This window comes from Canis lupus, chromosome X (genome assembly GCF_048164855.1).
Source record: "Canis lupus baileyi chromosome X, mCanLup2.hap1, whole genome shotgun sequence".
NCBI classification, from domain to species: domain Eukaryota; kingdom Metazoa; phylum Chordata; class Mammalia; order Carnivora; family Canidae; genus Canis; species Canis lupus.
In genome coordinates, this window is record NC_132876.1 from 115,944,766 (window position 1) to 115,965,133 (window position 20,368).

General features: G+C 48.7%; 1 protein-coding gene across 6 annotated transcripts in view; it reads right to left on the reverse strand.

Annotated features, from left to right (window-relative positions):
• Positions 1-20,368, reverse strand: part of PRPS2 (phosphoribosyl pyrophosphate synthetase 2) — a 45,282-nt gene that overhangs the window by 17,117 nt on the left and 7,797 nt on the right. For 4 of the 6 annotated variants that reach the window (XM_072817339.1, XM_072817341.1, XM_072817345.1 and 1 more), the window contains exons 2-4: positions 20,104-20,287; positions 2,376-2,474; positions 1,559-1,683 (exon numbers count right to left, since the gene is read on the reverse strand). In XM_072817339.1, coding sequence (XP_072673440.1) covers positions 1,559-1,683; positions 2,376-2,474; positions 20,104-20,287 — 408 coding nt within the window. Of the gene's footprint in view, positions 1-1,558; positions 1,684-2,375; positions 2,475-2,781; positions 2,899-18,401; positions 18,439-20,103; positions 20,288-20,368 lie in introns of those variants that run through there. The other 2 variants (XM_072817343.1, XM_072817342.1) reach the window with 2 other exon arrangements.

The window sequence follows — 20,368 nt, forward strand, 5'->3', positions numbered from 1 at the left end:
CACTCCTGAGCTTTTTAGTTTGATTCTAAGTCCCTTAACCAGGCTACAGGTGGACAAGAGAGCCAGGTGACGCATCTGCAGGTTACAGACGTACGTCCTGGAGCTGGGCGGCTGCAGGGCACTCCTGGCACGTTTATCAGCTTCTTTGCTTTTGCAATGGACTGACAGAGGTCTTCTGTCCCTCTCCCTCCCTGACGGAGGCCCCTACACCTGGGCCCTGAAGCCCCAAGCACCCTGTCTTCCTTTTCCAGGAGGCCGCTGCCCCGTGCGACAGGGTCACGTCGGGTCGCGGAAGAGCAGCGCGTCTCGAATCCGTGTTGCGTCGTCGTCGCCCTTCATTCTGAGCTCCCTGCACTGACTGTTCCTTCATTCCCAACGCCTGCGAGGTCCCCCGATCCGAGGCTCAGGGCCACTTTCTCACGCTAGTCAGTGTGCTAGCATTGGGACGCTTTGGGTAGCGTGTCCCTTTCTGTCCAAGCTGGTCATTTTACGGTCCAGAAAGTGTCCTGTCACCCCACAGGGCCGGCCGCCTGCCGCCGACTCCTCTGCGCACGCCGGCTCCGGGTGGGCTGTGCCCTCCCGGGGATCATCAGGCGCGAGGCGGTCTCCCGTGGGGAGTGCTCAGCTGGGACAGTGGGATTCCCGGTGGCCCGGGACCAAGTGTTCTTAGCGTAGGGATCCCCGCACCAAGGGGCACGCAGAGCTCACCGCACACCTGCACAGGGCACAGGCTCTCAGTCCGATTTCTCATGAGTGGCTATTTTGTCCTCCCCACCCCCACCCCCCCAAAGGCCTGAGTAAAGCTGGCTGTCCCCCTGTGCCACTGGGGAGAGGTCAAACTTTCATCTCCCTTCTCTCTGAAGACCTCTACGTGGGCAGTTAACACCCAAGCCAGCAGCCTCTTCTTGGATCTGATAACCCCCCGCCAGGCCACGTAAGCAGGGTCTTCAGCCCTTCTTTATTTCCCAGCCCTGGACATTTCCTTTTTTCCTGGTGTTCTATGGACACAGATTTCTTTTTTAAAACGCTATTTTGGCCTCCACTGTCAGGTGTTTATAGGAGGAGGGACTAGCTTAGTCAATCGTGTTGTTAATTAAAAGTCTTATTTTCCAATTGGGCTCGTTGCTTTTATAGTCAGAAAAAAGTAACTTAAAAACCAGCACTGGGGCACCTGAGGGCTCCATCGGTGAAGGATCTGCCTTCGGCTCGGGTCGTGATCCCGGGGTCCTAGGATCGAGCCCCCCATCGGGCTCCCTGCTCAGCGGGGAGCCGGCTTCTCCCTCTGCCTCTGCTGCTCCCCTGGCTCGTGCTTGTTCTCTCTCTCTCAAACAAATAGACTCTTAAAACCACCGACTGAAACATATTTGCTGAAAACAAAGACGTGCCTGTACTTCTTGCATGAACGATGACAAAGAGGACCGCTCCCTGCCCTGCAGGTGAGGACTGCAGTCCCCTTACTTGTTCATTTACAAAACAGAGCATTAAGTAATTCAGAACGTGCTTCCTTATCTAACATATTAAAAAAAATAAAACAAAGCAAAACCGCGCGTCTGCCTACCTCTTGGCTCCCCCGGCGTCGGGTGAGACAATGATACAGTTCCTCCACTCAGCAATGTTCTCTCGGATCCACTGCAGGACGGCGGGCTCCGCGTACAGGTTATCCACGGGGATGTCAAAGAAGCCCTAAGGGGAGAAGTGCGCGACACACCGCACAGTTTTGTTTTAAAGAGAACCTCTTGCATGAAGTCAAATTTGAATTTTTTATTCAAAAGAAGTCTTTTCAACAGACTCCCTTTTCTTGATTTTAACAGAATTACATTGAAAGACAGATACATTCCGGGAGCCTATGTAAGTCCAACCCATTATCTTTGGAAACCTATTATCTTAGGGTTGCCTATATCCTAAGGAATAGGAGAACGGTCTTGCAGGGCAGTGAGGTTTGTTGTCTTAATTAAGCACCTTATTATAAGCCAAACGCTTCTTCATATTCATGGTATCACAGAGGAGGCACAGTATAAAGTGGCCTGTTTTATAGATGAAGAACTAAGCTATGAGGAGGGTGAAAAAACATACGTCACAACTCTGCCACTGTAATTATTTGAGGAGTGGAGATGGAATTGTAAGGCTGACTACCAAGAAGCCATTCCCACTCCTCTGAAGCCGTTTGCAAGTTGGTGGCAGACAGCGGTAACAACCTTCAACCATGTTTCCAAGTCCACTAAAGATGAAAATCTAAGAGAGCCACCGCATACAAACTTAAACACGACTCACGTCACCCCCTTCGAAAACAATTTAACTTAATAGAGTTAGGATTCAACCAGTTGCATTAAGCCCCCGATCACCACCACCAAGGGCAAGGAAGAAAATGCTGGAACCTGGATCTGAGAAGCATGCAGGTCCATGGTGATGATGTGATCGGCCCCAGCGACCGAGAGCATATTGGCCACAAGTTTCGCAGAAATCGGAGCTCGGCTCTAAAACATAAAGATGGAGATTTTATAACAGGAAAAGAGAAGGGAAGAGATGCATTAATAAAATTAACATGTCATTTAATACTTTAAATTATTTGATTATTAATAACAAGGAAATTACATTCTCAGAACGGAAGATATGCATTCCATTTTATTCGCCCAATGTTTACGACTTACGTACGCTGTTGCAAGACAATGTGCTTGACACCAGGTAGAGAGAACAAATATCAAAGAAGCAAACAAATATATACACGTTAACATCACTTTTTATACAATTCAAATAGTGACAACTGTGCAAAATAAAAGGTACTGAGGATAGCATGAAGGGCATCCAGTTTAAGGAGACTGGTAACCAGAAGCCCCTTGGAGGAAACTACTTTTAAGGTGTGGCCGGCAGAGAGGAGAGAGAGGAGAGACCAGTGTTCCAGAAAAAAGCAACATGTGTGACATCACAGAGGCCGAGATGTTACATGCAGGGACTGCAAGAAGTCCACTGTGGCCACAGGCTGGTCTGGGAGGGAGTGTAAGGGGATGCTGAGAAGGGAGCCAGAGCCTCCCCTGCACAGCCCTGAGAGCCCAGGCCAGCTCCTGAAGACTTGATGTACTACAGCTGGAAGCTCGTACCATCACAAATTCAACGAAAACCAGACTGAAAAAAAGAACACCATACGGCGATCAAGAATTTGCTACTTCAAAGAAGGGATGCCAGGTGATTTATTGTCACTGTATCCTCTTTAAAAGTAACCTAACTTCTCCATAGCTTTAGTTTCTGTATCATAAATCCTGGACCATGGCTGTCTACATCCAAAATTAAAAAAAAAAAAAAAAGGAAAGAAAAAGAAAAAAAGAAAATACACAGAAGAGACTACACATAGATTAAACCCAAGAAAAGAGGTCGGCATTTTACTGTAAACAGTAATATTCTCATACACCAACCCTAAAATATATAAGCTGAAAAGATTTCATTCGGACTCACAATGTTGTCAATTACACCTCAAAATTGAAACAAAAAAAATTTCACTCCCAACAGCCACAAACTATGCCCATTAAATACACAAGAGTGTATTCATGTAAAAACGCACAGGAAGGAATTACATCATAATGTTGAGATCATTTAGGTTTTCTCTTAACACACCATACTGAAGAAAACCTTCTAGTTCCTAACAGCCTTCCCAACTTCCCCCTGGCCTCCTTCAAAAGCCTACTTCTCCTGTCTTCCGCGCTTGCTATACAGTCTTGCCACACCTTCCTCGTTTGTTTCTAATTCTCTTTCATTCCCAAAGAAACCCATCCTTGCCGGTAGAGTGACTGGCAGTGTCTGTGTTTAAGGTTAGGATTACTCGGTGATCAGAGGCTGAGATGCAGAGAGGACCCCCGATGGCTCCGGGGCTGGGGAGCAAACAGGTGCAGCACCCTCCGAGCTGTTAGGCCGCACTGCTTTGTCAACGACCCTGGGGTTTTAAGGGTACGTTTTCTCCTGGATTTTGAGCTTCGTGCCTTGTGTCTGAGTTCTCCAGGCTTTACTTGGGATCTATTTAGGTCCTTGGTTGTACCAGTATTTCATCGGATTCCTTGTCGAATCAGGCTGTTCATGAAGCACGTCTATGAAACAGGATCCCAATCATCAAAACGCTCTGAGGGCACGCCAGCCCCTCCAACTGGGGCTCCAAGCGAGTTTTATGTTTAAAACCTGTGGTCCTGCCACATGCACATTTATAAAGAAATGGACTGGCTTAACCAGAAGCAATTTAGAACTTCAATGGCCATTATGGGGAACTTTCGATCTCTCCAAACTTAATTTTCTCAAAGTCGAATTGGACAACCACCAGGATTCTAAAACGGAATGGGATTTCTATTTTAATTGGTATTTTGAAGCTTCCAAACACTCTCAGGAATATAAAATTGCCTCTCTCCAACATACACTTTATAAACTAAATGAGGCAAACAATTAAAAAAAGGGGGGGGCTTCTAGGGCCTCTTCACCCTGCCCCCCAGACCCGAGGCAGCCATCCTGTGCTCAGGCCCCGCCCCTGGGAATCATCTTCTCTCTGCACCTCTCATCTCCTCTGCTCTCACCTGCTAATCCTTTGGCCGAACTTTCCTTTCATCACAGTCTCCCTCTGCTCTCTCCTCTCCTGAAGCAATTAAAACTTGCCCCTTAAAAAAAAAAAAAAGGGAGAAAAAAAAAAACTTGCCCCTTTAATGTAAAGTCTCCTAAGGACCTGAACAGACCCAAGTTTCTTATGTTCCCTGGCCTACTGCTGAACTTCCAGCCATAGCTATAGGGTTTCCTAAAATGACTGAGGGACCCCCACAGGTTTGCTGAAGAATTTAAATCATGATTTGAACTTACCACCTTGCTTTCTCAGGTTTCTATCAGTTGGTGCACGTGCTTGCTGGTGAGGGCCGGGCAGGCCAGACAGTGGATGAAACTAGCCCAGTGGGGAGATCCTGAGCAGGATTTTAGACAAACTGACCCCTATCCTTTGGCAAGATGCTATTAAGCTGGCTGGAGATCTCCACTGAAAAATTATAATGGCTTTTCCTAAGCCTGTTGACTGGAACAAAATTGAGGCTTACACACAAAATTTGATGGATCTGTTTGTGATTAGTAGAATCGACTCCAAACTGTCTTTAATGAAAATTCTGGTCTTCCTTTAGATGCTGAAGCCATCGGGGTAACATTCAATTCTATGTTATTAATGACTGCTCTAGGATCTTTCCCTTTTAGTTAAAAGGACCAGGATGGAATGAGAAACTACGTCCATTTCAGATTTGACTAACCTGGCAAACCACCTTGCTCACACCCTAGATGAGTTACCCAGAGGAAAGAGCAGTGAAATTTTCGATATTCGGCTCCAGCAAACGAAGGCCCCCAACCCAAACTGGAAGAGTAGTTTCTGCTGATTTCAAGGAACCAGGACACCGGGAAAAGATTTTGTTGCAAATAAACGTCAGGCGCCTTCAGCCCTCTCGCCAACCTTCCTAATGTCCTAATTCCCAATGATGAGTGTACAGAGCAAGATGGAGTCACTCATGTCAAGCAGGAGCCTGTGTCAAGCAATGACACAAGCACTAAGCATACTACAGCCATAAGGTATCGCCAAGACCAGCATCAGGTGACACCCCAGAACCCATTACAGGCAGAAGCATTGAAGGTCTGCTTTGATAATCACACTCTAGGGGTTATCAAAATCTCCTGGGTCCTCAAGTTGGGCACCTTGAGGTCCCCAAGGGTACTTCATCCTTTAAATTATTCATTGATTTGTCCTTCCGTACTACTCTATTAGCTAGCTCTTTGCCTGTCCTGGTCTAACTGTGAGATGGTTTTCATCAGTAAGATGGGAACCTCCACGGTGGGCACCCGGGACCCTAATGGCTTTACATTTTTAGGGTCCTTCAGATCCATGATTACATCTCCCAGGGTCCCGGTACTGAGTTTCCTCCTGACTTTTTTTTTTTTTTAAGATTTTCTTTATTTACTCACGAGAGGCACAGAGAGAGAGGCAGAGACACAGGCAGAGGGAGAAGCAGGCTCCTCGTGGGGAGCCCGATGCGGGACTCGATCCCGGGACCCCAGTATCATGCCCCGAGCCAAAGGCAGATGCCCAACCGCTGAGCCACCCAGGCGTCCCATTCTTTCTGACTTCTAACTCCATGGGGTAGGGTAGCCTGGGTCTTCTGTACAGAATGCGGGGTCTCAGGCCTCTTGGCCCTTTTCACCTTCCACTTCAGGCACCTACCTAATGCCCACATCTTTCTTCCCTTTTTGTGACCCAGCAGCTGCCATATACAATTTCTTAACTATGTAGAGCTCTATTTCCCACTTATACTTAGCAGATTTATACACATTTCCTCACAATTTTCCTTCACATGGCTCTGCCAAGTTAGAGATTACTGGGGCCAGTAGTGGCATGTATTTTTGCAAGATCCCCGAATGGTTTAATTCTTCTCCGCCCCCCAAGCACCTTTCTGAGGCATTCTCCCTTGGTCTCAGCTCTGGCTAGTTCCACCTCGTGCCTGGGGGTGCAAAGGGGTGAGCCCCGGACTGCCTTCCGCTGACTGCTTCCTGCAGGGCGCCGGGCTTGGCCTCACCTACGTGTGCCCAGCCCTTAGGATCTCACCCCTTAGGACCTCACCCTGCGTGAGACGTCTGCAAAGTCTACGGTCACATACGTTCACTCTCTGATTTATTCCTTTTAGTGCTGTTATGCTCAATTCAAGCAGGACTCCGGGGGACTTTTCTGACTCTTCTGAATTTTCTAACATCCGAGGAGTCGAGGACACAGAATCCTGCGGGCCAGGCCAGCGGTCCTGAGCATGTTCCGAGGTGCACCTGCGGGCTGTGTCTCTCCACGGTGTCAGTCACGGAGCAAGGGCAATGTGATTGTGAAGCGGGCGAGGAGTCCACACTTCAGGACACCCCACCACATGGCTAGCTCGGCTTCTTACACGGCGCGCAGAGCAGGACAGAAGACAAGCCACACAGTGAACCAGAGGAGGGGCGGGGGGGCAGGACGTTCCTGGGCCAAACACGAAGTCGGGCTGTGGGCGCACCCCTGAGCTGGGGCGTCGGTGGGTCCGGTGGAGAGGCTCAGTTCTGTTGGGGGACACATCGGGCACAGCCCTTGGCGGCGGCTGCCTTTTCCCGAGTGCTCAGACACAGAGGGGTCATTCTCAGGAGTCTGATGTTGCTGCAGAAGTCCTCTCTTGCTAAAGGGATTTAATCACCAATCCTGGGCCCCTGCAGACCTCCTCTGCTTCTGCCTGGTATCGGTTCTGGGGTGTCATCAGCTAGTGCTGGTCTCGGTGCTGTCTGGTCGCTGCACTGCCCTTAACTGCTCGCATCATTGCTTGACATGAGTGACTCCGTCTTGCTGTCCACAACGGGGCCACCAGGAACTACAGGGGCTCTTCCCAATCCTCCCTCTAATGAGCTTGCAGAAACTACTACCCAGATTGGAAATAAACCTGTGTCTGTCCTTACTGACACCAGAACTGCACTCTGGGGGCTATAAAGCAGCCCCGGCCTCGGGGTACTGAAACAAGTCCAAATGGGGGGGCGGGGGATGTTGTCTGGAAAATCTCACCAGGCTCCAGTCTCTGCACATACTCCTTTTTGTCTCGGCCCTTTGATGGAGAGACACACACCCCTTCTTCCCTACTTCCTCTGCCCATATGCATTTACAGGGCTGAGATTTCTTAGAAAAATATGCCGGAATTGCCTTCTTCCCAACAAGGAAAATAATTCTAGAATTTGACAGTAGTAACCAAAATAGCCAACAGGGGGGGAAACAAATGACCCGCTGGCGTCTTTTCTACGCTCCATCTCTGAGAGCACTATAGCAGTCTGGGGGCCCTGATCATTTATTCCTACTGAATCAGCTACCATCCTCTTTATGGGCAAAATCTCCAACTGATATTGGCAGAACCCACATTGTGCCTCCCATGAGGATTTAAATCAATCCCTAGAATTAATACCCTATAAACAAAGAAGCCCTTCAGGGCATCGAGCCCACAATAGAGATTACAAAGCTCAGGGCCTCATATGTCCCTGTGACACCCCAATTTTACCTATGAGAAAACCCAAGGGCTGAGAATGGAGGTGTGTCCAGCACCTCCAAGCAATAAATACCACTGGCATCCCTTGACACCCTGTCGTTCCCAACCCGCAGGCGTTACTGACATCCATTCCCCCTGAAAGCACATTCTTCACTGTGACTGACCCGTGCGGTGCATTTTTCCCGTTGATAAGGACAGCCAGCATCTCTTTCACTTGGGCAGAACGGCAAGACACCCAGACGGTGACGCCCCAGGGTTACAGAGTCCTTCTTAACTTTTCACAAACCTTAAAAGCTGATTTGGAAGCTACAAAGTTTTCTGCAGGCCCTACTTTGTCATAATACACAGACCATTTGCTGCTGTCCCCCTCCTCAAAACCTCTTCCCAGAAAGACAGCATGCACCTGTTACAACTTTTGGTCTTAGGGACCCCTGGGTGGCTCAGCGGTTTAGCGCCGCCTTCAGCCCAGGGCGTGACCCTGGAGACCTGGGATCTGAGTCCCACGTCAGGCTCCCTGCATGTGGCTGCTTCTCCCTCTGCCTGTGTCTCTGCCTGTCTCTTTGTGTCTCTCACGAATAAATAAATAAAAATCTTAAAAAACAAACAAAAACAAACAAACATAGAAGTCTCCAAAGAAAAACTGCAGTTTGTTCAAAGTCAGGTCTGATGTCTCAAGTACGTGATCTCAGAACACGGGCCAGATTTGGATCCGGGTAGACTCCAAGGCATCCTGAATTTCCCAAAACCTAAAACTAAGAGCCAATTATGAGGTTTTCTTGGACTGGCTGACTTTTGCTGAACTCGGGGTTCCCAACTTCTCTTTCACGCTTCTATGCACTTTACTGAAAACTGACAAACCTAACCCTGTTTTTTTTTTTTTTAAAGATTTTATTAATGAGGGATCCCTGGGTGGCGCAGCGGTTTAGCCCCTGCCTTTGGCCTAGGGCGCGATCCTGGAGACCCGGGATCGAATCCCACATCGGGCTCCCGGTGCATGGAGCCTGCTTCTCCCTCTGCCTGTGTCTCTGCCTCTCTCTCTCTCTCTGTGTGTGACTATCATAAATAAATAATTTTAAAAAAAAAGATTTTATTAATGAGAGAGAGAGAGAGAGGCAGAGACACAGGGAGAAGCAGGTTCCATGCAGGGAGCCCAACGTGGGACTCGATCCCCGGTCTCCAGGATCAGGCCCTGGGCTGAAGGCGGCGCTAAACCGCTGAGCTACCTGGGCTGCCCACCTAACCCTGTTCTTTGGAAAGGGGGGGGAGGATGACAGAGTCTCAGGGACTTGAAAAGCCAGGTCTAACAAAGGCCCTGTCCTTGGGCACCCCATCACCAACCTGCCCTTTTCTTCTCCATACGCAGGAGGTAAGGGAATGCCCTCAAGCGCTCACCCAAAAGCGTCACCCCAGGGGGTTGTACAGCTGGCAACCAGACCCTGTGGCTCCTGTGGCTCCGGGCTATCCCCCCGGCCTCAGGGCCATTCCTGCCACCGGCCTCTTAGCTAAGGCCACTTTAGAAAGTCATGCGGGTGGCCCTGCCCCGTCCCCTTGTGCCCCACAACAGACACCCTCCTCGATTCTCAATCACACTCAACACTTGGCCAGTCACCTTGTCCGATGACATCCTTCTCCGATGACATCCTCCGGCTGACTGCTGCTCCCCGCAGCAGCCTCCCTCTGCCACCCTCCTCCCCCTTCCACTGATGAAGCCCCTCCCGACTGCTTAAGGCCACAGGTGACCTTCTGACTGGCCGGGACAAGTGACAGGGACTCCTCTAGCCGGTGCAGGCTTTTCGATGGTTCTTAAACAGTAAAAATGGCAAATCCCCCGCAGGGCATGCTATCTCGACTCCCTCTGAAGTCACCGAGGCTTGTCACCTCTGCCTTCAGCGACCTCAGCCAACAAGGCTGGGTTTTACACTCGGACTCAAGCCTGTATCTTCGCCAAGGGCAAAACCACAAACATTTAAACTGACAAGTCAGTATGCATTTGGGGTGGCTCATGATTTTGGAATGTTAATGGCAGCAATGAGGTTTCCTTACTCTCTAGTGGGGCTAAGATGAAAAACGGCTCCTATGGGGGCGTCTGGGGGGCTCAGGTTGTGATCTCAGGGTCCTAGGATCAAGCCCTCTGTCTGGGCTCCCTGCTCCGTTGGGCGTCTCCTTCTCCCTCTCCTGGCTCATGCTATCTCGCTCTCATATAAATAAATAACATCTTTTTTAAAAAATGACTCCTATGTCCAAAATTTATTAGGTGCCATACTTTTGCCGGCAGCTCTGGCTATGAAGGTTCCCAGACATTCCAGACTCCGTTGCAAGCCCAAGGACATCACTTCGCTGTATTTCCACCAAAAAATACTGCTCTCGAGGAGCCTGATAGCCAGACCCCTGTCATGTTCCAAAGGATGTCCTTTCAAATTAGAAAAATTGACTGGAGAGATGCCCAACAATTAGGCCCAGAAAAGGAGAAACGATATTGGAAATCTAATAACTGTCGCTTCCATGAAGAAAGCAAGCTCTGGTTTGGACCAAATAACAATCCGGTCTGACCAGAAATTCTACAATTCCCACTGCTTCCAACTGCACATGCATTAAATCATTGGTCTACTGACAAAACGAGAGTGTTCATGATGGGATATTGATGGGAAAATATTAAAAAGGCTGCAAAAAGGGTCTCCTTGACTTTGCTTGTTCCACCTGTCCAAAGTACAATCGTGGGAAGCCTCGCCCTACTGCCCCTGGTGTCTCAGGTTGTTCAACAGGGCACCTGTGCCTTGCAGATGGACCTTACGCAGCCCCCCCCCGCCCACCTCGTGGGTACAAGCATGGTTTAGTCATGGTCTGTTTTCTTACTGGACTGAAGCTTCCCTAGCAGGTAGGCCAGTGCCTCTTCGGTGGCTAAAACTGCGTAAAAAAAAAAAATAATAATAATAATAATAACCCCTACCTGGGGAACCCATTTTACAGGTCAGGTGCCTCTACAAGCCTGTGCTGTGTGGCCAGTTTTACACAATCATTTTCATTGTGCGTCCCATCCCCGATCCTCAGGGCTGTTCGAATGTGCTGAAGACACTAATGTTAGGACTCAAGTGGCAAAGTTTATAGACTCCAAATCCCTTGGCCAAAGGCACTCCCGTTAGTCCTTCTAGATCTCATGTCCTCCTCTCTTTTGGGACTCATGCGCTCTCGCTCTTGGAGACAGTCCTAGGACGCCCATGCATGTGGCCCCTGCCTCTTATTTAAACCCTCAGCTGACAAAGAGAGAGATCTTCATTATTAAAAAGGTCTAGTTGCCGCTATTAAAAATCACCATGCTCTCTGGTGATCTCTTCACTGTGCACTCTGAGCAGACCATGATCCTGAGTCCTCACACTTCCCAACCTGGACAATCTGTCTACTAGAAAGGACACCTCCAAAAAGATTCTTCAGCCTCGCTGCGCTCTGTGCTGCCAAACTCCAGGGAATAGATTCATGGGGGTGTCTGGGTGGCTTAGATGATTGAGTGTCTGCCTTCAGCTGGGGTTATGATCTCCAAGTCCTGGGACGGAGCCCCACATCGGGCTCCCTGCTCAACGGGGAGTCTGCTTCTTCCTCTTCCTCTCCTCCTGCCCGCACTTTCTCTCTCTCTCTCTCTCAAATGAATAAATTTAAAAATCTTAAAAAAAAAAAAGGAATAGACTCCTGGATCCATGTTGACACATCTAAAGAAACCACCACACCTCGACTGGACCTGTATACCATCTGATGATGTGAAAGTAAAGATTTTCCCAGAATTGGAACACACAACATCCGGAGAGACCCCTTTCCCAAGCCATCCAGACCAGGCCTGTATAGTTTTTCTCACTGTTGCTTCTTGCATCTTTTTTGTGGCAAGAAAATGCCCTTTATCTGCCATTTCCCAATTTCTTGCACAAAAAAAAAAAAACAAACTTTTGAAACAGAAACAGCCTCATTAGGATCCTGTGAGTGTTTCCACAGAGTTACAAGGTCCAGAATTCACACGGCTTTCTTTTATCTAAACTGTTAACTGACCCTGGATTCTTATCCAAATTCATAGTTGAGGAATTCACAACTTTACAGACTATTACTGATAACACACGTGGTTCTAAACAGCTCTTTTGAGATAACAACGCTGTTTCTAAAATGCCCTTGAAGTTTTGCTGTTCTTGCAAAAAGGGTTCATTAACCGCTGCTTCATGTTTATACGTGTCCTGTAGCCTCCTGAATGCACGCTCGGTTTTTCCCTCCAGTGTACTCTTGCACCGTTGCACTATTTTGTCTCAGAGCCACTTGAGGAGGCAACTTTCTGGAGGCAAATGGCCTTCACAGGGAGAAGCCTTTCTTCCCTAAATCCAAAGAAGAGCCAATAAGTATTTTGAGACCAAGGGTTCTGGTTTAGAACCAACACGCAGTTTGGGACAGACACGTTGCTCTGGACTGGGTACCTGTTGTCTATCCATCGTTTGCAAAGGACAGGCCCTCCCTGTAGGCGGATGTCGGCTCCGTGCTCGCAATCCAAAGATACAGACGTCAGATGGGCAACGCCTGAGCCTTCGTCTCTTCTAACTCTCCCTGTGCTCGGTGTGGCTTAAGTGGTTTCCGACTGCTACGCACTTGCCCTCCGTGACGGGAGACCTGACAACCAGGAAAGGCCCATCCTGGCCTAAATATAAAGAACCTGATTGCTGATCAGAGAGGCTTCCAAGGAAAGATCTTGATCAAAAGAGGAAAATAAGAACGTCAGTAACGGGAACCCTCTCTAAAACGGAGTCCGGAGCGCTCAAGCCCTCCCAGGCCTAGTCAATGGCAGACCCAATGGCAACAAGAGGGCGACTTGACCTTGCACGGGGATACCGCTCGATCCCTCCACTGCTCCAGCAGGAGGAATTTTCCTTATTTCTGGCAACAGCTCCGCCGATGAAAAGCCACCATACTTCAAACTCCCAGTTTCCTAACGGTCCTCCCAACTTCCCCGTTTGCTCCTTCAAAAGTGTCCCTCTCCTTCATCCTCTGGACTTACCAATGCTTTTTTTTTTTTTTTAGTTCTCGAATAAATCTACCTTTTGCTGGGAAAATAACTGGCACTTTTACTTTTAAGGTTAGCAATACATATGTAACAAACACATGCACAGACACATTTTTTCCAACACACAAGGAATGAGAAACACACCCCAAAATGTTAACTTTCCAGAAAGTGAAATTACAGGGAAATATTCTTTTTTTTTTTTTTTTTACATTTTTCAACTTTTTCCACGAACTACATATTATAATTCATGTTTTCATTGTTTAATTCCCTGTTCTGGAGGGCCTGGGTGGCTTACTCGGGTTAGGCATCTGCCTTTGGTTCAGGTCACTATCTCAGAGCCATGGGATCAAGCCCCAAGTCAGGCTCCCCGCTCAGTGGGGAACCTGCTCCTCCCTCCTGCTTGTGCTCTCTAATAAATAAAATCCTTTTTTAAAAAAATTACATAAAAAAATATTTCCCATGTTCTGTTCCACGTTGCCTTGGGATAAAAAGACCCTGACCAGTATGGCTCTAGTTCCTGTGAGCGGTTTCTCCACGTCTCAGCTCCAAGGGTCCTCCCTGCGGTCTACACTGGGCTCTACTCTCTCTCTCTCTTCTAGAGAACAATTTAAGACTTGCTGTTTATACCCACATGTCTGCCTGGCTCCCATGCTGCTACTGCATTTGACCCTCCCAGGTCTGGTTCAAATCTCCAAACGTTGCGACGCTCTGAGAACTCCAGAGAGAAATGGTCTGTCCACCTGAAAAGGGACACCGCCTTGGCGGAGCCCTCAGCCTCTACCCCTGGGGCCAACCTTACGCCATCCACTGGAAGTTTGACATTAGAAGATGTAATACGTACGGGTGTCATAGTTCACAACTAGCCTAGGCATCCCTTGAGGGCAAATAATTGGTTTTGGAGATTTTCACATCCTCTGCGGCACACAGCTCTGTATCCTAAATATTAGCTCCTAAATATCCTAAGTATTAAATATCCTAAGTATTAGTTCCTCACTAAATACTTAACAGAATCTACATCACGTCAAGTTTGTTTCAAGGCTTGGTTATTTGCCTCAGTGACAGAATTATTCATTCTAACATGATTTCAGGATAATTAAAAGAACGAATTGATCACTGGGACTTCTTTCTAATAGAATGCGATTCTCCATGCTAATCAAAGTGGGGCTGGTTCCTATAATTTTGTAACTGGCAAAAACATTCCTCCGTGGCATCCAGCATTTCCCGCTCCTGAGATCCAAACCACAGGTAATTTCTAAATTCATACTTTCTGATTTCCTTCTCCAGATCTTGTTTATAAATCTGCGTTCTGTACTATGGATTTGGCTCAACACCCAACTGAATCTTGCAGGAAAGAGGATTCACAAGTTAACTCACTTTACAGCCACTAACAGATCAGTATGACATTTCCACAAAGGTAGCGTCAAGGTACAATAACCAAAAGTAAAATGTTCAACTCCCCAGATAAAACACGGAGAAAGGTCAAACATTTTGTGAGCCAGTCCAATCGTGACAAAGACTTCCAGATAGTCCAGATCTTATTCATTGTATCAGAAGCCACCCTGCTAAAAGCATACATTTGGGACGCCTGTGGGTGGCTCAGCAGTTGAGCTTCTGCCTTCAACCCAGGGCGTGATCCTGGAGTCCCGGGATCGAGGCCCACGTCGGGCTCCCTGCGGGGAGCCTGCTTCTCCCTCTGCTTCTCCCTCTCACCTCTCTCTCCACCCCCTCTGTCTCTCTCATGAATAAATAAATAAAAATCTTTTTTTTAAAAAAGCATAAATTTGATGAGCTTCATAAATTTCTAAGACTGGAGAAACCAATGTCAGGGCAAATGTTCCCAATTTTTCCAGTTTAAAAAAAAATGAAAACAATTTGATAATTGAAACGAGAACATAATCTTGAAAATGACTGTGAAAAAAGCTACAAGTTCTCTACCCTGTCAGAAGTAATGCTTCCCAGCTTTGCCCACGTCACACTGTTTGTACCAGGGAAGGAAGCTGGCAATCACCGCGTGTCCACCGTAGCAGGCATCGGCCAGCTGCAGCCCGTAAGACCAACCCAGCCTGTGGTCTGTTTTTGTACAACCTGTGGGCTAAGAAGAAGAACAGTTTCTATGTTTTTAAGAGGCTGAAAAGCATCTGAAGAATGTTTTGTGACATTTGAAAAGCTTATAAAATTCTTATTTCCATGTCCATAAACGAAATCTTATTGGAACACAGAGGACCCCCCCCCTTCACTTCCGTACCCTATGTGCTGTTTTCATGCCAAAATGGCAGGGCTGACCTATTGCAAGAGATCTGGTGGTCCATCAAGTCTAAAAACTTGACACCTGGTTCTTTTGGGGAAAAAAGGATGCCTACCCATGGATTTATTACACGCTATATGCATTTTAGAAACAGTGACAAACGCTATCCTTACTTTACACACGAGAAGGCTAAACACACACAGAGTTTAAGCTACTGTTCCAAAGGACACGCTGAGTGAATAATGGGGCTGAAATTCAAACCCGAGTCCACTTGTTTCCCAAGTTGTAACCCCAGAGCTCAGATGACGCTACAGCCACGCATTTTACAATCCACCCTACGTCACCTGCCTTTCTGCGGGTCAGCGCCAGCCTGTGCTGGTGTGTCATGATTTATGGACCCGTTCCTTCACCGGCAGAACTAGGCCCCGGTTTCTCGCACACCCCGATGGAGCCAAAAATAAAACTTTACAGATGTGCGGGGTGTGATTAAAAAAGAAGCAGTACGATTAAAAATAATGAAGCAGGTTTGGAATACGGTTAAAAGGCTCTGGCTTTTTCTGGGCCTCTTGGCAGGGAACTCTGAACCTCACAGGCAGCACGGTCCTGTGGGAGGGAAGAGGGCAAGGGCAATCCGGGTTTGGGGGGCCCAGGAGGGGTGGCGGTGGTGCTACCCGGGGTTCCTCCTGCGGCGGCGGAGGATTTTCTTCCTGAGGCCCGACGGCGGGTATGGCCCATGACTTCTGGTCACATTCAAACACTACACGGAGGCAGCCCGGGTGGCTCAGCGGTTTAGTGCCTGCCTTTGGTCCAGCTTGTGACCCTGGGGTCCTGGGATCGAGTCCCATGTCAGGCTCCCTGCATGGGGCCTGCTTCTGCCTCTGCCTGTGTCTCTGCCTCTCTCTGTCTCTCATGAATAAATAAAATCTTAAAAAAACACAAACTAAACACTACACGGCCTTCGGCCTAGCTGCGCAGAGCACAAAGGGGGAAGGAGGGCTCCCCCCGCATCCTGGGTCTCACCTCAGCCCGACAGTGACAAACGTCGCTAGTGTGCTCCCAGGCTCAGGCTATTTCCCTCAGCACCTGCCAAATCCCCGTGATAATCGCTTCAAGCGGGAGATTTCACGGACATGAGAAGCCAAGTGGAGACAGAAGCTGAGGCTGGAGGGCTGTGCCTCAAGCCCAGGAGCGACGCAGCCCCCGACACGCAGGGCTCAGCGCCGGCTCGATAGAGACCCCGACCCCAGAGCGCGAGGCCAGCGTCCTGCGCCCTAAGCGCCCGAGCTCGGTTAGCTCCCTGCAGCACCGGCGCCCAGTGCGGCCCCCACCGTGCCCTCGTCTCATCAGTTCTGACGACGAGCCACGCAACTTTTTTTTGACTTAAGATTGATTTATTCAAGGGGATCCCCGGGTGGCTCAGCGGTTGAGCACCTGCCTTCAGCCTAGGACGTGACCCTGGGGTCCCAGGATCGAGTCCCACGTCGGGCTCCCTGCGTGGAGCCTGCTTCTCCCTCTGCCTGTATCCCTGCCTCTCCCTCTATGTGTCTCTCATGAATTAATAAAATAAAATCTAAAAAAAAAAAAACATTAAGATTGATTTATTCACGAGAGACCCAGAGAGAGAGGCAGGGACACAGGTGGTGGGAGAAGCCGGCGCCCTGCAGGGCCCGACGTGGGACTCGATCCCGGGCCCAAGGCAGGCACCCACCCACTGAGCGCCGCCCCCCCGTACCCGCGCAGCACACGCCGCCTCTGCTCGTCTCGGCCACCGGCAGCGAAGCTCGCGGAGTCGGGAACCTTCTGAGGTAGTTAAAAACTACCAACTGGGGCAGCCCTGGTGGCGCAGCGGTTTAGTGCCACCTGCTGCCCGGGGTGTGATCCTGGAGACCCGGGATCGAGTCCCACATCGGGCTCCCTGCATGGAGCCTGCTTCTCCCTCTGCCTGTGTCTCTGCCTCTCTCTGTGTGTGTCTCTATGAATAAATAAATAAAATCTTAAAAAACCTACCAACTGCTACCAGGTTTTTTCCAAGGAACACACTTAGAGCCAAGTGATTCAGAAAGAGTGGAGGAAAGACAGACCCAGGGGCTCGAAACAGCCCCTAACGGGACCCCCCCAAATGTCCGACGGTAAGAAATAGGACAAGGCGTGAGCCCGAGGCCACGGCTGCACAGAGCGGCTCCCCCCACAACTGGCGTCTGAAGGACGCCGGCGGCTGGGCCCGTGGGTGCGGGGCAGGTGCAGCGGGGCCGGCAGCTGGGGGCGCCGTCACAGCCCCCCGCAGGCAGGCCCGGCCCAGCAGGGAGGGTTTCCCCACGCAACAAAGGCGCCCTTGAGAATGAACATAAGCAACCAAGTTTGCAAATACAACCTTGGAAACCGAGGTAGCTACAGAACGGAGACTTGGAAACAACTGTAGGAGTCCTGGTGGGTATCAGCTAAGGAAGTTAGGGCTCCCTTCCTGCGGGGCAGGGGCCATGCAACAGTAAATGCAATGGGTTACTCGAGAAGATACAACCCGTAGCTTAGCACCAAGTGCAAAAGTTCCTAGAAGTGAAAGGAGAACCGGATGGCAAATTACAGAATTTGCTAGACCTCTTGCCAAGCGGAAGAGAACAGCAGAATATTACTGGCTCCTCTAGGACATGGACAAAAATGGAGATGTTCAACGATGCTATGAACACACAAACAGGGGAAGACCTAAGTCAACAGACCGTGCACCTGGGACAAAAACAGAAATTTCGCAGCTAAAACCGCACAGAATGGGCAGCCCGGGGCAGCGGGGGGGCTCAATGGTTTAGCACCGCCTTCGGCCCAGGGCAGGATCCTGGAGACCCGGGATCGAGCCCCACGTCGGGCTCCCTGCATGGGGCCTGCTTCTCTCCCTCTGCCTGTGTCTCTGCGCCCTCCGTCTCTCATGAATGAATAAATAAAATCTTAAAAAAAAAAAAAAAACGCACAGAAAATCCTTCCCATCAAGTTGGAATTAAAAAATGCTCCATAAATAACAAGGGGCAGGTCATATGCTTCACGCAGCGTATGTGACCTAAGGTTTTGGCTGCCCTTAGCTAAGGCTAAACCACAAAGTGATACGTACACACAGTCACAAAGTCACTCACGCCCAGTCAATGCTCCAATCGAAGGAAGGGCTGCCAAACTAGGCTACGGGCCAAATCCAGCCAGCCACTTGTTTTTGTGCTGCTTGTGAGCTAATAATGGTTTTTGCATGACTAAATAGCTGGGGGTAGGGGGGGTAGGGGGGCGGGGGAGGATCAAAAGAAGAACATTTCATGGCACATGACAATTACATGAAATTCACATTTCAGTGTCCACAAAGAAGTTTCCCTGGAACACAGCCACACCCGTCATTTACATACTGTGTCTTTGAGATACAAAGAGAATTCAGTTGCTGCCAGAGACCAGACCCCCCTTTACATAAAGTGTGCTGATCCCTTCTAATCTATATAGGGTAAATCAAAACTCAATTGCAGAACAGAGTTCTGGAGATCCAATTTCGAATGAGAAATTAATTAACTGACAGCTGTGTTCAGCATGGGGTCTGGACACCACACCTGAAGAGGCATTAAAATTTAGGGGGGCCTTGGTATAGGCATTCAAATTTGTAAAGGGATTTTCTTCCACATATGAGGGAACCTTATATGCTGTTTGGAAATTTGTGCTGTTTCAGAAAACAGATAAACAGATAAACGGAGGTGAAGCGAAGGAAGCTTTTCTCACGATTAGTCACCACATCACAGAACAGCCATGCGTCTTGTCAACTGGCAGGATCTGTACGGAACCCAGCTGGATGTCTATCTATCCATAAGACATTAAGCAGATAACAGCTGAAGAGTTGATCCCTATCGTGGTTGGAGTGATATCCCAACACTCATCCACCCATAACCTTGGAATGTGACCTCATTTAAAAAGAGGTTTTTTTCAGCTCTAAGATGAAGAACAAAACGGGATCACTCTGGATTAGGATGGGTCCTAGCCAATGGCTGTCCTTTTATAGAAGAGGAGAGCACAGAGACACAGGGAAGAGGGCCATGTGGGGAAAGAGGTGGGGATGGGAATGACACTACCAGAAGCCGAGGAATGCCAGAAGGCACCAGAAATGAGAAGCAAAGAAGGCTTCCCCCCAGAGTCTTCAGGACTACCACCCTGACCCCTTGTTCTCTGATGCCCGGCCTCCAAATTGTGACACGACACGTTTCTGTTGCTTTAAGCCACTTCGGTGTGTGAAAAATGCAACACATATTAACTTCGTTCTTCTTGAAAGGTTCAAAAGACATAACGGTGTATTTCTAAAATTCAATTTGTGTTTTGAGAGAACCGTAGATCCGGATGCAGTTATAAGAAACAATTCAGAGATCTGGTTGCGCCTTTACCCAGTTTCTCTTCATGGGTAACATCTGCAAAACTATAGTACAGAATCACAACCAAAATAGTGGCAGAGACAGTCCCGTGATCTGATTCCACTTCCCTAGTTTAAGGTACTCAGTGGGTGGGTGGTGTATTTAGTTCTACCCACCACCATAAAGATACACACGATTTCATCACCAGGGCTATATGGTCTCACATCACCTGCAAAAATATGCCTTGTCTGTCTCTCTAAATACTCACATGATGGCTAGTTCAAAGACAAATCTTTGAAAAGCCAAGATGAGAAAACTTATTTATGCGATCATGAAAAAAGCAAACATTTTTCAGATATTCTGAGTTGGAATCTGGAGGAAAGAATGTAGATGTTAGTTAACCCAGAGCAGGTTCTTCCAACATGACCCCAACTCTCATACCTTGTCCTTCTTATCCTGTCGGGCGTATGGAAAACACGGGATGACGGCAGTCACCCTGGATGATGACGCGATCTTGCAGGCGTTGATCATGATGAGGAGCTCCATCAGGTTGTCATTGATTTCTCCACAGCCGCTCTGGATGATGTAGACATCTTCGCCCCTCACGCTTTCACCGATCTCGACGCTAAGAGAAGGAAAATACCATCCGTTAACGGTCAAGTATGTCTGTGTTTTGGCGGTCCCTGGGAGCGCCACCAGGTGTGCC